The 11,862-nt window shown below is 56.3% G+C and overlaps 1 protein-coding gene across 3 annotated transcripts in view; it reads right to left on the minus strand.

Annotated features, from left to right (window-relative positions):
* Positions 1-11,862, minus strand: part of KCNQ1 (potassium voltage-gated channel subfamily Q member 1) — a 323,026-nt gene that overhangs the window by 64,202 nt on the left and 246,962 nt on the right. For 2 of the 3 annotated variants that reach the window (XM_032414586.1, XM_032414588.1), the window contains exons 13-15: positions 9,968-10,062; positions 9,083-9,129; positions 7,347-7,930 (exon numbers count right to left, since the gene is read on the minus strand). In XM_032414586.1, coding sequence (XP_032270477.1) covers positions 7,359-7,930; positions 9,083-9,129; positions 9,968-10,062 — 714 coding nt within the window. In that variant the 3' untranslated portion in view covers positions 7,347-7,358. Of the gene's footprint in view, positions 1-7,346; positions 7,931-9,082; positions 9,130-9,967; positions 10,063-11,862 lie in introns of those variants that run through there. The other variant, XM_032414587.1, reaches the window with a different exon arrangement.

An 11,862-nucleotide genomic window follows, 5' to 3' on the forward strand; every position in this document is an offset into this window, starting at 1 on the left:
TGCCTGAGTGCTTTTCTCAATTAGATATTATCTGGCTACTTCTAGTCAACATTTTACTGGAATTTCAAGCCAGTGTAAATAGGCAAAAAGAGAAATTACAGGCATCCAGATCGGAAGGAAGTAAAACTGTCTTTATTCACACATGACATGATTCTATATGTGGAAAATCCTAAGGGATCAACAATAACAACAAAATTTACTAGAGTTAATAACAGCAAAGTCACATTTTCCAAGTTTGATATAAAAAATTAATAGTATTTTTATATACTAGTAATAATTCAAAAATGAAATGAAGGAAACAGTTCCATTAACAATAGCACCAAAAATCATAAAATATTTAGGAGTAAATTTAACAAAAGATGTGTAAGAATTGTACACCAAAAATGACATCACTGGAAGAAACTAAAGTAGACCAAATGAATGGAAGGATATAACATGCTTATGAATTAGGAGACTCTATATTGTTAAGATGTCAGTTTTTCCCAAATGGATCCATAGGTTCAACACAGTCCCTATCAAAATCCCAGCTCTTTTTCTTTCTTTCTCTTCTTTCTTTCTCTCTCTCTCTCTTTCTTTCTTTCTGTCTTTCTTTTTCTTTCTTTTGGTAGAAACTGACAAGATGATTCTAAAATTTGTAGAAAAATTCATAGGACTTAGAATGAGCAAAACAATTTGAGAAAGAAGAAAAAACCTGGAAGACTTACACTACCTGATTTCAAAACATACTATTCAGCTACAATAATCAAGACAGTGTGATGTGGATTTGAGGACAGGCATATAGACAAAGAGAACAGACTTGAGAATCCAGAAATAAACCCATATATTTCTGCTCAATTGATTTCTGACAAAGGTGCTATGACAATTCAATGGGAAAAAGTCTTTTCAACAGAAGGTGCCAAGGCCATGGGATATCTATAAGCAAAAAATTAAAAAATAAAAAAAAAATAAAGGAAATTAACTTAGACTTGACCTCACACCACACCCCAAAATTAACTGAAAATAAATTACAGACCTAAATATAACAGTTAAACCCATAAAACTTCTGGAAGAAAACGTTCATGGCCTTGGGTAGACTATCAAAAGCATGAGCTACACAAGAAAACATACATTGGACTTCATTAAGATGTAAAACTTTTTTTTTTTTTTTAAGAAATGATGAAGAAAATGAACAGACAGCCACAGAAGGGGAGAAAATATTTGTAAGTCGTATATCTGATAGAGGACTTGTGTCTGGAACACATAAGCCACTCTTATGACTCAGTAACAGAACAAACAACTTAAGCAGGAAAACAGGCAAGAGAGTTGAACGCACACTTCACCAAACACGACTATGAATGTTAAATAACCACATGAAAGTCTGCTCAACATCATTGGTGATTAGTGAAATGCAAATCAAACCCACAATGAGACGCGATCACATACTCCCCAGATCGGCTAAAATAAAAAAGACCACCCCTACCACATATTTGCAATGATACAGAGAAAGTGGAACCTTTGTATGTTACTGGTGGGACATCAAAATGGTACAGATCCCTTCGGAAAACAGATCAAAAGTTTTTTTTTAGAAAGTTGAAAAGAAACTTACCATAGAACCCATCAATTTCACTCTCAGGAACCTAAGATATGACAATGTATGTCCATACAAAGGCTCGTAGATAATAGTCCACAGCAGCATTACCTATAATAACCCAAAACTGCAAACTATCCAAATGTCCATCAACTGGCAATTGCATAAACAAAATGTGGTCTATCCATACAACAGAATACTAGTCAGCATTAAACAAGAAAGAAAAACATGGCACAACAAAGATGAACCTCAAGAACATTACATTATGTAAAAAAAAAAAAAAAAACAAACCCTAAACTCAGAACACCACATGTTGGATGACTCCATTTATATGAAACCTTTATAAAAGGCAAATTTCTAGCCTTACAGAAATTTAAGGAGGGTGCCTGGGTGGTTCAGTCAGTTAAGCATCCAACTCTCGGTTTCGACTCGGGTCATGATCTCAGGGTCGTGAGAGGGAGCCCCACGTCGGGCTCCACGCTGGGCAAGGAGTCTCCTTAAGATTCTCTCTCTCTCTCTGCCCCTCCTCTCCCTCTTTCACAATCTCTCTCTCTCTCCCCCCCCACCTAAAAAAAAAAAGAAATTTAAGGATAAAAAGACAGAAAGACCGTGGCTAGGGGTGGGAACTGGCAATGATTGCAAATGGAATTGAGAGAATTTGGGGGATGTTGAAAATGTTCTAAAACTTAGGTTTGACGATAGTTGCACATCAAATTAGAAATTTACTAAAATCTGTCGCACATTTACATCACATGAACTTTACGGCATGCAAATTATACCTCAATAAAGCTTTAAAAAAAAAGATGTGCAAACAAATTAACTGGCGATAATAGACTTTAAGGGTAAAGAAAACACTGCTGGATATAAAGAGGAGGCTGTGTGATTATAAAACACTGAATCCAGCAGCGACGATATAAAAAGTTGAATATATGCATCTAGTCATAAGATCTAAAAACACATAACGTAAAAACTAACAGAAATATAAGGAAAATTAGACAAATTCTCCACAGTAGTTGGAATTTTGAGGTATTTCTCAGTATTGATGGATCAAGGAGATAACAATATTCCAATCAGAATATAGATTTCAAGAAAACAATTAGCCAGCTTGTCCTAATGGACGTAAATATAACCTTGCAGCCGACAGCGTCAGAATACACATGGTATTCAAGTACAGAAAGTCCATTTACAAAAATGGATGACTTACTGTGCCATTAAACATGTTTCACAGTATTTCAAAGGACTGGTGTCACACAATCACTTTCTGTGACAAGCGAGCAATTAGAAAACTCACAATCCTAACGATGACAAAAGTCATCTTGTAAATAGCTGCTGGGGCAAACAAGAGGTCATCACGGAGATGAGAAAGACATACACGTGAATGGACATTAGATTCAAATGCTACATATCAAAACTGGAGGATGCCCTTTAAGTGGTAGTTAGACGAAAATGTACAGCCTTAAACTCACACCTTAGAAATCTAGAAAGTCTGAAAGTTAGTAATTATCCAACCTAAGAAGTTAGAGAAAGAGCAATATATTGAGGCCAAGTAGATGGAAGAAAACAAAGAGAGGTCAATGAAACAAAATCAAAGCTTACAAGAGTGAGGATCAATAAAGTCAAAAGTTTGTTGACAATATTAATAAAATTGGTAAATAGCTGGCAAGCTCGACCAATGCGGGGAAAAAAGCAAAGGCACAAATAAATAATACTGGCAATAAAAAAGGCGCTTAGCTACTGATGATACGGACATTAAAATGATAATGGCAGTAGATTGAAAAACTGAGAGGAAATGTACAGATTTCTGGAATGTAAAACTGAACAAAACTGACATGAGAAGAGAGAAAACCCGCCATCCCATAACTGCCAAGTCTTTGACTCAGAGCGTGAAGTCTTCCCACAAAGAAAGCACCAGGCCCGGATGGCTTTACCTTTAAATTTCACCGAACATTCAAAGGGGAAAAGAAAATTCTGAATCCCATATAAAATATTCTAGAATGTGGAAAAAGAGAGCACACATCCCCACTCGCTCAGCGAGGCTCACGTACATTTGACACCACGTCCTGATGGAGACGATAGAGAAGAGGAAAATGAGGCGAGGTATGTGTCTCATACGCAGATGGCAAGGCAGAAATCCTGAAGAAGACACTAGCAGGCGGATTTCAGCTGTGTCTAGGAAATAATGCATACTTTGAAGGGCTGGTGGGGCCGGAGTCCACATGGATGGCTGGACAGTGGTCGCAGAGGGAGATGACCAACACCCAGGCCCAGTGGGGAGGCCACAGGGCTGGAGAGCCGGGTGAGTGGCATCTGGTGGCTCTTGGGGGTGAGCGGGGAGGGGTTGCTGGGATGACAAGGTCTCAGGCCAGCTGATAGCTTGGGGGGGTGTGTGGAGGAGTCCCTCTGGGCTGACAGAGCAGGAGGAGCTGTGTCTGGGGCAGATGCCAGGTCCTGGGTAACTGGGCTTGTCTGGTCCAAGGGGAGGGCAAACGTGTGCTCAGCAGAGGGGTCCAGGGCCAGTGTGCTATGGAGAAGGGGCACTCCCAGGCTGGGGGCATTCGGGTCCAGGAGAAAGGTGTGCCTGGCCAGGGTTTCAGGACGGGAGGCTACGGAAGGAGCATCAGATGGTGGGGGTGGGGGGGTGGGGGCCCCTTCCCACCCACGCCCTCTGAGCTGGGGCCTGCAAACCCAGGCCTTCCCTTTGTCCGGCTCTAAGCCATGAACATTTCCGGCAAAAACAGAGAAGAAAGAAATCCTCCCAGCCCACTGTGCTCCTCATATCAGCAAAAGCAGTATGAGCTGAGCTTGCAAAATAAACAGGGCTCAACATTAGCCCTGCAGCCTGTCCTGGGGACTGAGCTAAGAATACGCACGGGGGCGGAAGGTTGGAGCAGTCTTCTCCACGGCTCCCCAGAGAGCCAAGGGGATGCCTGCCTCCCAAGCAGCCCTCGAGGGGCCGGGGGCTGGGCAGGGGCCCGTGTTCTCAGGACTCCTGTTCCAGGGCTTGGCCAGGCCCCTCTGTCCTAATCTGTGCTGCTGCTCTGGCTGGCGCAGCCCATGGGCCTTACCGCCTGCCCCCCACCCCCCGCTCCCCAGCTTGGCCCTCCACGCTGCTACCTGGCTTCTTCTCCAACAGGCCCCTCAAGGTTTCGTGTTTATGAAGCACTTTCCGGCTTCCTCTGTCTCTCCACCTCAGCTCCCCCACCCACCTGTGGCCTACACAGGGACCGGCTCTTCACCGGACCGCTGTGTGACCTTGGGCAACTGCTCAACCTCTCTGGGGCTCAGTTTCCCCACCCGTAAGGAAGGATTTATTTGGGCAAATGAAGGTCCTTCCTTCCCAGAAGGAGAACAACAGGAAGAAGCACGTGGAGGCTCTCGTGATTTTTAAACAGAAGCCGGCGAGGAGCTGCTCATGCCTTTTCCTTTCATTGCTAAAGGGAGGCCAGTGGGGAGCCGGCCTGAGACACGGGGAGCAGGTTCCCAACTGCGTGGGGGTGAGGCCCGTGGGGAAGCAGGCTGTGGGGCGGGAATGCCAGTTTTGCTTTTCACAGCCTTGGAGCGAGGCGGGCCTCCACAGCCCGGCCGGGCCAGGCCAGTGCGCTAGGCACCCCAGGAACAGGCGGGCGGGGCACTCTGAGGTGGGGGGAAGCCCTCTGGCAGGCAGGAGCTGTGACAAGGGCTCCCGCGAGCAGAAGTGCCTGGGACCCTTCTCCGCATTGTGGCCCCTGGCCTGGACATAAGGGAAGGGGGCTCCTTGCAGGGAAACCGAGGCACCACTGGACAAGCCGAGCTAGCTTTCCCTGGTAGCTCCCTGCAAGTGGACAGCCCAGCCCCCTGCTCTCAGAATTGATCTGCTCCCGAGAATGGGGACCAGCAGCTGTGCTCCCCAAATGTCCTCCTCCCCCTCTTCTCCAAGCCCGTGTCCCGCAGCTGAGTGAGCGCGCCTGGGATGGGAGCTCCATCATAGCTGGGCCAGAGCCCTGCCTCCCAGTGTGAGGGCCAGGCTCCTGTCCCACCCGCGGCCAGCCCAGCGGGGTCGGGGACGGCCCGGGGACTCTGGCTGGCTGGCACTGCTGCAGGCCTGCTGGGCCCCGGAGGGCCGGGGGCGGCTGGATTTCCTGCCTCCAGCTTCCCGCAGTCAGCAGGATTGCTCGGGGGTTGTTTATGGTCCCGATGGCCCTGGTGATAACTGTGATAACACGGGGCTCGGGACGTGCCACCATGCCCTCTGGACCTGGTGAGGCCCTTTCCCAGGGTCTGTCGCCGAGGGGGCCCGGGCCAGCAGCGGAGGAGGGCCGGAGCAGGCTGAGCCCATCCCTGCCAGCCCCTCGAGGGACCGCGGGGGCTGCGATCTGGCACAGAGCACGGGCTTGGGCACCACCTGGGAGACCGCACGCAGGTGGGTCCGGCTCTCAGACTGAGCCGGTTCCTCACAGCAGAAGGGGACGGAGACGGCACAGCCCCAGTCTCCCCGGTCACCGTGTGTGTGGATGTCCCAGAGTCCTCACGGCCCAGTGGTCACCCCTCTCCTGGGGGCCGAGGCCACCGGGGGCTTTGTTCCCAAACCTTGCCCCCAGGGATCAGGGACTCCGGAAAATACTTCCCTTTGTTGTTCAGATCTGAAGAAATGAGGGCGCGGACGTAATTCCCTATCCTGGAGGCCAGCCAGGCCACCCTGGGGGTCAGACCCGGGCAGGCGGCTGGATGTCTGCTCCTCCAGCCTAGGGAGGGGGCGCTGCTCCAGGAGACCCTGCCCCCTACCCACGGTCACCCCCAGAGGACACCAGGCTCTAGTCTGAGCTTCAGGGGGTGGCCCGCCCCGAGAAGCAGTGGGCAGAGCCATAAGAAAGCTCTAGAACAGCAGGGCAGGGGGTCAAGGAGAGGTGAACGCATCTAGAAGCTGGTGCAGCAGGGGCCACTCCCAGGGCCGCTGGGGCAGGGAGGCCTGCATGCCCAGGGGCCGCCATGAGTCCCGTCAGCAGTGGGGGCCAGTTAGCAAAAGCTCCTTGGCCAGGGTGCCAGGGCTGGGTGAGGAGGCTGGACAGAGGAGCCTGGGTCTATTCCCTGCTCTACCTCGGCCTCCTCTGATGTCTAGAAGCCCCCCCCCCAGAGTGCCTGGCCTGCTGTACTGGGGGTGGTCACCAGCAGCTCCTAGCGGGTTATGCCAGCCCCCAGCCCCCGGCCCCGAGAGGAGCGCGTGCTGAGGATACCCTTTGTTCAGTGGAGGATCCCCGGGCCTCTGATACCTGTCGCCTGCTGATGTGACCTCTCCTGCTCGCATCCTGCCGGACAGGGCCATCTGCCACTGGGCCATCTGCCTGAGAGCAGGCCAGGTACCTGCCTGGCTGGGGCCTGCACTGCCCGGGGGGCCAGGCCCCCCAGCAGGCCACATGTTGGGGTCACACAGTCTCAGCTGGCCAGGCCCAAAGTGAGGACCCCTGTGGGCACCTGGACAGTGGTCCTCCCTCTCTCTATCTGGGTCCATCCGGCGTCATGGCCCCACGGCCAGCAAAGGTCAGGGCAGATGATGCAGGTGGGGAGGGGGTGATGTTGCAGGCCGGGGCCCAGGGTGGGGTGGGGACAGGGAGCCGTGCCCCTGCCCTGCCTGCCCAGCTTCAGCGGGGATGGAAGTGGGCCAGAGCCCGGGGTTGCCAAGGAAACCGAGCAGCAGACACAGGCCCTGCCCAACAAAATCCCTCTATTTTTAGTCTCCCAGCTACTTTCAGATAAAGCCCGTGTAGACCGACGAGCTGTCGGGCAAGATAACGGCCCCCTCCAAACCACGGACACTTCACAGGGTGGGCCTGAGCCTGAGAAAGGCTCCCTCGGCCCCCCAGGACACCCCGGGAAGAGGCTCCCGCGCTGAGAGGCCCACAAGCCTGCCGGAGGCAGGGAGGCATCCCGGTGGCTGAGGCTGTGCCCGCCGAGGGGCCCACGCTTGAGCAGAGGGAGCATGGGCTTCACGGCAGAGGAAGACCCACAGGCCCCACGTCCCACCTGGATACCGAGCGGGGCCTAGGCTGGCACGGAACCCCTCCCAGCATGGTCTGCACCCTACCATGGAGGGTCCTTGAGCCTGCAGCCCCAGGTCCCCGCCAACGCACCCTGACGCACCCTCGTACCACTCTCGGCACCTCTGACCTCCCTGAGCCCCCGAAACGCCCTGAGCACAGGCCGGGGGGCAGGGAGGCCCGCACGCGGGCTCGGGACGCAGGTGGGAGAGTGAAGGGCTGCTGTGGGCGCCGCCCCCAGGACCAGGACCGTCATCAGAGGCCGCGTGGCCCGGGACTCCCGCGCCTACCTTGTCTTCCACCCGGTTCAGGCGGGCCCCGATGGTGTTGCTGCCGCGGTCCTTGCTCTTCTCTGTGGGGTGGAGCACCCAAATCAGGGACGTGTGTGTTGGTGGGGTGGGGGTGCTTGGAGGGAAGGGTGATGGGGGTGGCCGGGGGTCAAAGGTCTGCACTGTGAGCACCTCCACGGTGGGAACCCTGGGAGGCGTGGGGGTGGCTGGGCAGGGTGCCCCGCGGGGCCTCGGAGAGCCCGGCACATGAGGATGGGGACGGCCCTGGGGGCTGCGGGCGCGCTGCAGACGCACCCCGTGTTTGGCACTGTGTGGGTGCTGCGTGTTGCAGGGGCGGAGGGTCTGTGGCGACCCTGCGGTGGGCGAGCCTGTGGGTGCTGCTGCCCAACAGCATTCGCTCACTTCCTGTCTCTGTGCCACATTGTAGTGATTTGTGCCATGGTTCAAGCATTTTCATTATTCTTTGTCGTGGTGACGCGTCATCCGAGACGACCCCGCTGGCGGCTCAGGTGACGGCCTGCACTTCTTAGCAACAGAGTCCTTTTGGGTGAGGTCTGCTGGCTGGTTTTTCTGTTGCACGCAGCGGACTACGCTAGGGCGTAACCCTAACTTTTATCTGCCCTGGGAAGCCCTGAAATTCTTTAGACCCGCTTTATCGCGATACTTGCTTTATTGCGGTGGTCTGGAACAATCCTGCCGGATTGCTGACGTGGGCCTGCACATTCTGCGCGCCCCCCCCCCCCCCCGCCGCGCTGGCCTCGCCCAGCTGCCCTGCCATCCGGCCCCCCCTGAGCCGCGGCTCCCACTGCAGCTTGGGTTGGGCGACCCAAGGAACTGGCCTGGCCCTGTCCTCCCTGGAGGGAGCCGTAGGCCCGGCCCGGGGAACACGAGGGGTCAGGGCTGGAGAATGGCCCCCGCCCTGCTGCTGATGCTGCTGGCCCCTCAGGCCCTCGGGGCTGGCTACTCACCCTGCATGGTGGTCACAGCCGGATCTCAGAGGGCCTAGAGAGGCCCACTGTTTAAAGGGATCCTGCACTAACTGAAAATTCCTTTGTAAAGCACATGCCTAGGCACTTGGTTCAGGGTGGGGTCCACCTGCCCCCCTCTGGCGCATGTGGGCCTGTCCTGCACTTCCAAGGCCCTGGTGGCCCATTCTGAGGGGGAGAGGCGGGTGTGGGTGGCGGGGAGGCGGGGGTCTTGATGAGGAAACCCACCTGAGACGGAGATGAAGAGGGAGGGCTTCCCGATGGACTGGTCCAGCCTGGGAGGGAGGGAGGGAGACAGATGGACACCAGCTCATGCTCGGCCTGGGCACCACACACACACCCAGCCCGCCAGTGGGTGGACAGGCCAGGTACCCGGCAGGGCGACAAGCCACCCACCCCTTCTGGGGACACCCACCACTGCCACCCACGAACTTGCCACGGGGCCTCACGGGCACCCGAGGCCCGTACCACTGTGGGGAGCTCCGGGGCAAGGGCGGTAGTCGGGCAGTCCCTTAGGCTTCCCCCCTGGGCAGGGCAGGGCCTCAGGACTGCCCCGGGTCCCGTCACTGCTTTGTAAGAGGCCCAGGCCAGGCACCTCACCACGCTCAGAGAGACCGGCCTGAGAATGGCCCTTCCAGGGTGAGGCCCGGTCACGGAGCTGAGAGGGCTTCATGTCCCCACAGTGGGTTAGCCATGGTAGGGGGCAGCCTGACCTCTGGTTGTGGTCAGGACGGGCACAGTGTCCCAGCCATACCCTGGGACACGGGGGTGAGCCCACCACAGAGGTACAGCTGGTCCGAGCCTGCGCAGGCCCCGGGACCACACCGCTTCCATGGGAACAGCTGTCCAGGCTGGACGCCGGGGTCTCCCACTGGTTAGGGTTCCTGGTTCCAGGTCCAGGACGGGGAGGCCTCAGACGTGCAGCCCCGGGGGCGGGACTCTGTGCGGCAGGCCCGGCCCCCCTCGCTCGGGGGTGCTGTGGTAGGAGGTGGGCGTGCAGGGCGTCCTGTGGCTCTGTGGGGGCGGCTGGCTGCCGAGCGGGTGCCGCCGGAGTGGGAAGGGAGGGGCCCCTGCCCAGCCACCCCCCTGTCCGCCCCCGGTGCCCGTGCTCACCTTCTCTGCAGCTCTTTGATGCGCACCATGAGGTTGAGGTGGCCCTGGGAGTACTGCTCGATGACGTCCCGCACGTCGTAGGGTTTCCGCGCTTGCTGCGGGCCACAAAGACGGTCACTCCCTGTGCCGCGACCGTCAGCCCAGCGCTGCCCGCCTGCAGGGGGCCTCTAGGGACTTAAGGAGGTCACCCCTGTGGTGCAACGGGGCCGTCCTGGCCCAGGGCACACGCAGGGGCCCCCTCACCCCCAGGCCTTGGTCGCTGGGGCTGGGGGATCCCAGGCCGGCGGCTTGGCCTCTCTGGGCCTTCGATTCCTGCCCTCACTGCAGGGCCCCTGCCTGCTTCCCCTTTGCAGGTTACCAGCCCGTTCTTGGAAAGAACCCGTCCAGCTGCTGGGCCAGGAGGGGCCCAGTTTTGTGCAACCACTGTCCTCCCGGCCCCAAGCTGAGTGCTGACACTCACACTGCTCTCTGGGTGGGGGAGAGCCTGGCGGAGGCGGCCCTGGGTGACAGCCCCGCTTGTCGTGCCCGCTCTCAGCGCCAGGCTGCCTGCTGGGGCTCTGAGGCTGCCAGAGCAGAGGGGATGCTCCCATAGCAGGCCTGGGGCAGGGCAGCTGACCCCACGGCACCTCCGCTTGGCACCAGCTCTGAGCCCATGAACGCACATGGGGCTCAGGTGAAATCACCAGAAACCACAACAGAGAGAACGAGGCTTCTCATGATGTCGGCAAAACCTCAAGCCACATTTATGGCCCCGTTCCCAGGAGTCCGTGGGCAGAGGGTCTCCCCCAGGTAGCGGCAGGCCGGCTGAGTGGGGGGTTTGATGGCCCAGAAGGCCCTTCACCCACACAAACCAGGCACTGCTGCGTGGGAACACAACCCCTCTATCCAAGGGGCCATGGGGACGCCTGGTCGGGTGGGGCCCAGGGCGGGGCTCATCAGCTCTGGAGTCCGCATTAGCGACGAGCCTGGGGTTACTGCCTCTTGCTGGGGAGGGCAAAGGCCCGGAGGCAAGCCAGATAGCTTGGTGGAGGAGTCTGGCCCGGGGCAGAGGCCATGCGGAACGAGGTTCAGAGACCCACTGAGGGTCCGGGCCGGGTCTCCTCCCTGGGGCCCCTGGGGACATGTCCTCCCTGCCCAGCAGAGACCTACCCCTCCTTGTGGTGCCCCCCTGCCCCTGAGACTGGGGCTCCCCTAGTCTGATGGCATGGCCAGCCCTGCTTTCCCAGAAACATGGGGTACCCTGGAGGGCACCTTCTTCAGATCCCGGGTTGTGCTTCTGACGCGCCCAGGGGCTCTGCCATCCAATGGGCCACTCGGCAGTGTTCTGGCGGTGCCCCCGCTAGGATTCTGGACTCTGAGAATTCCAAGGCAGAGGCCTTCTCCCTCCCAGGGGCTGGAACCCAGAAGTCCAGGGGGTCCCTGTCCTCCCACATGACCTACCAGGTGGGCCCTCGGCCCTCACCGGCAACACACAACCCCTCTCTGGGCCCCAAACCAGCATCCTGAGATTGGTGGGGGAGGGCTGGGATTGACCTGATCTTCCCCAAAGCACAGCTGTGTCCCTGATAGGAGGACTTGCCACCCTTGGGGCCCACGCTGGGCTCCAGAACCACCTGCATCATCTTGTGGGCTACATCCAAGGCCTGTCACGAGATCATAGGGGCGGGCACGGGAGAGGATTCTAGGCAGACCCTCTGCCCCCCCACCCCACGCTCAGCTGACTGACAATCATAATAGCAACACCTAGGTGCAGGCTAGCGATAATGTCCCCAGATCCTAGTTTTTCCTTCTATAAGATGGGGCTGCTGAACCCCGTCCTCCCTTCTGTAAGATGGGGTGCTGAGCCGTCCCTCCCTTCTGCAAGATGAGGTGCTGAGCCCCGCCCCTCCCTTCTG

Source organism: Phoca vitulina, unplaced genomic scaffold (assembly GCF_004348235.1).
Source record: "Phoca vitulina isolate PV1807 unplaced genomic scaffold, GSC_HSeal_1.0 scaffold16, whole genome shotgun sequence".
NCBI lineage: Eukaryota > Metazoa > Chordata > Mammalia > Carnivora > Phocidae > Phoca > Phoca vitulina.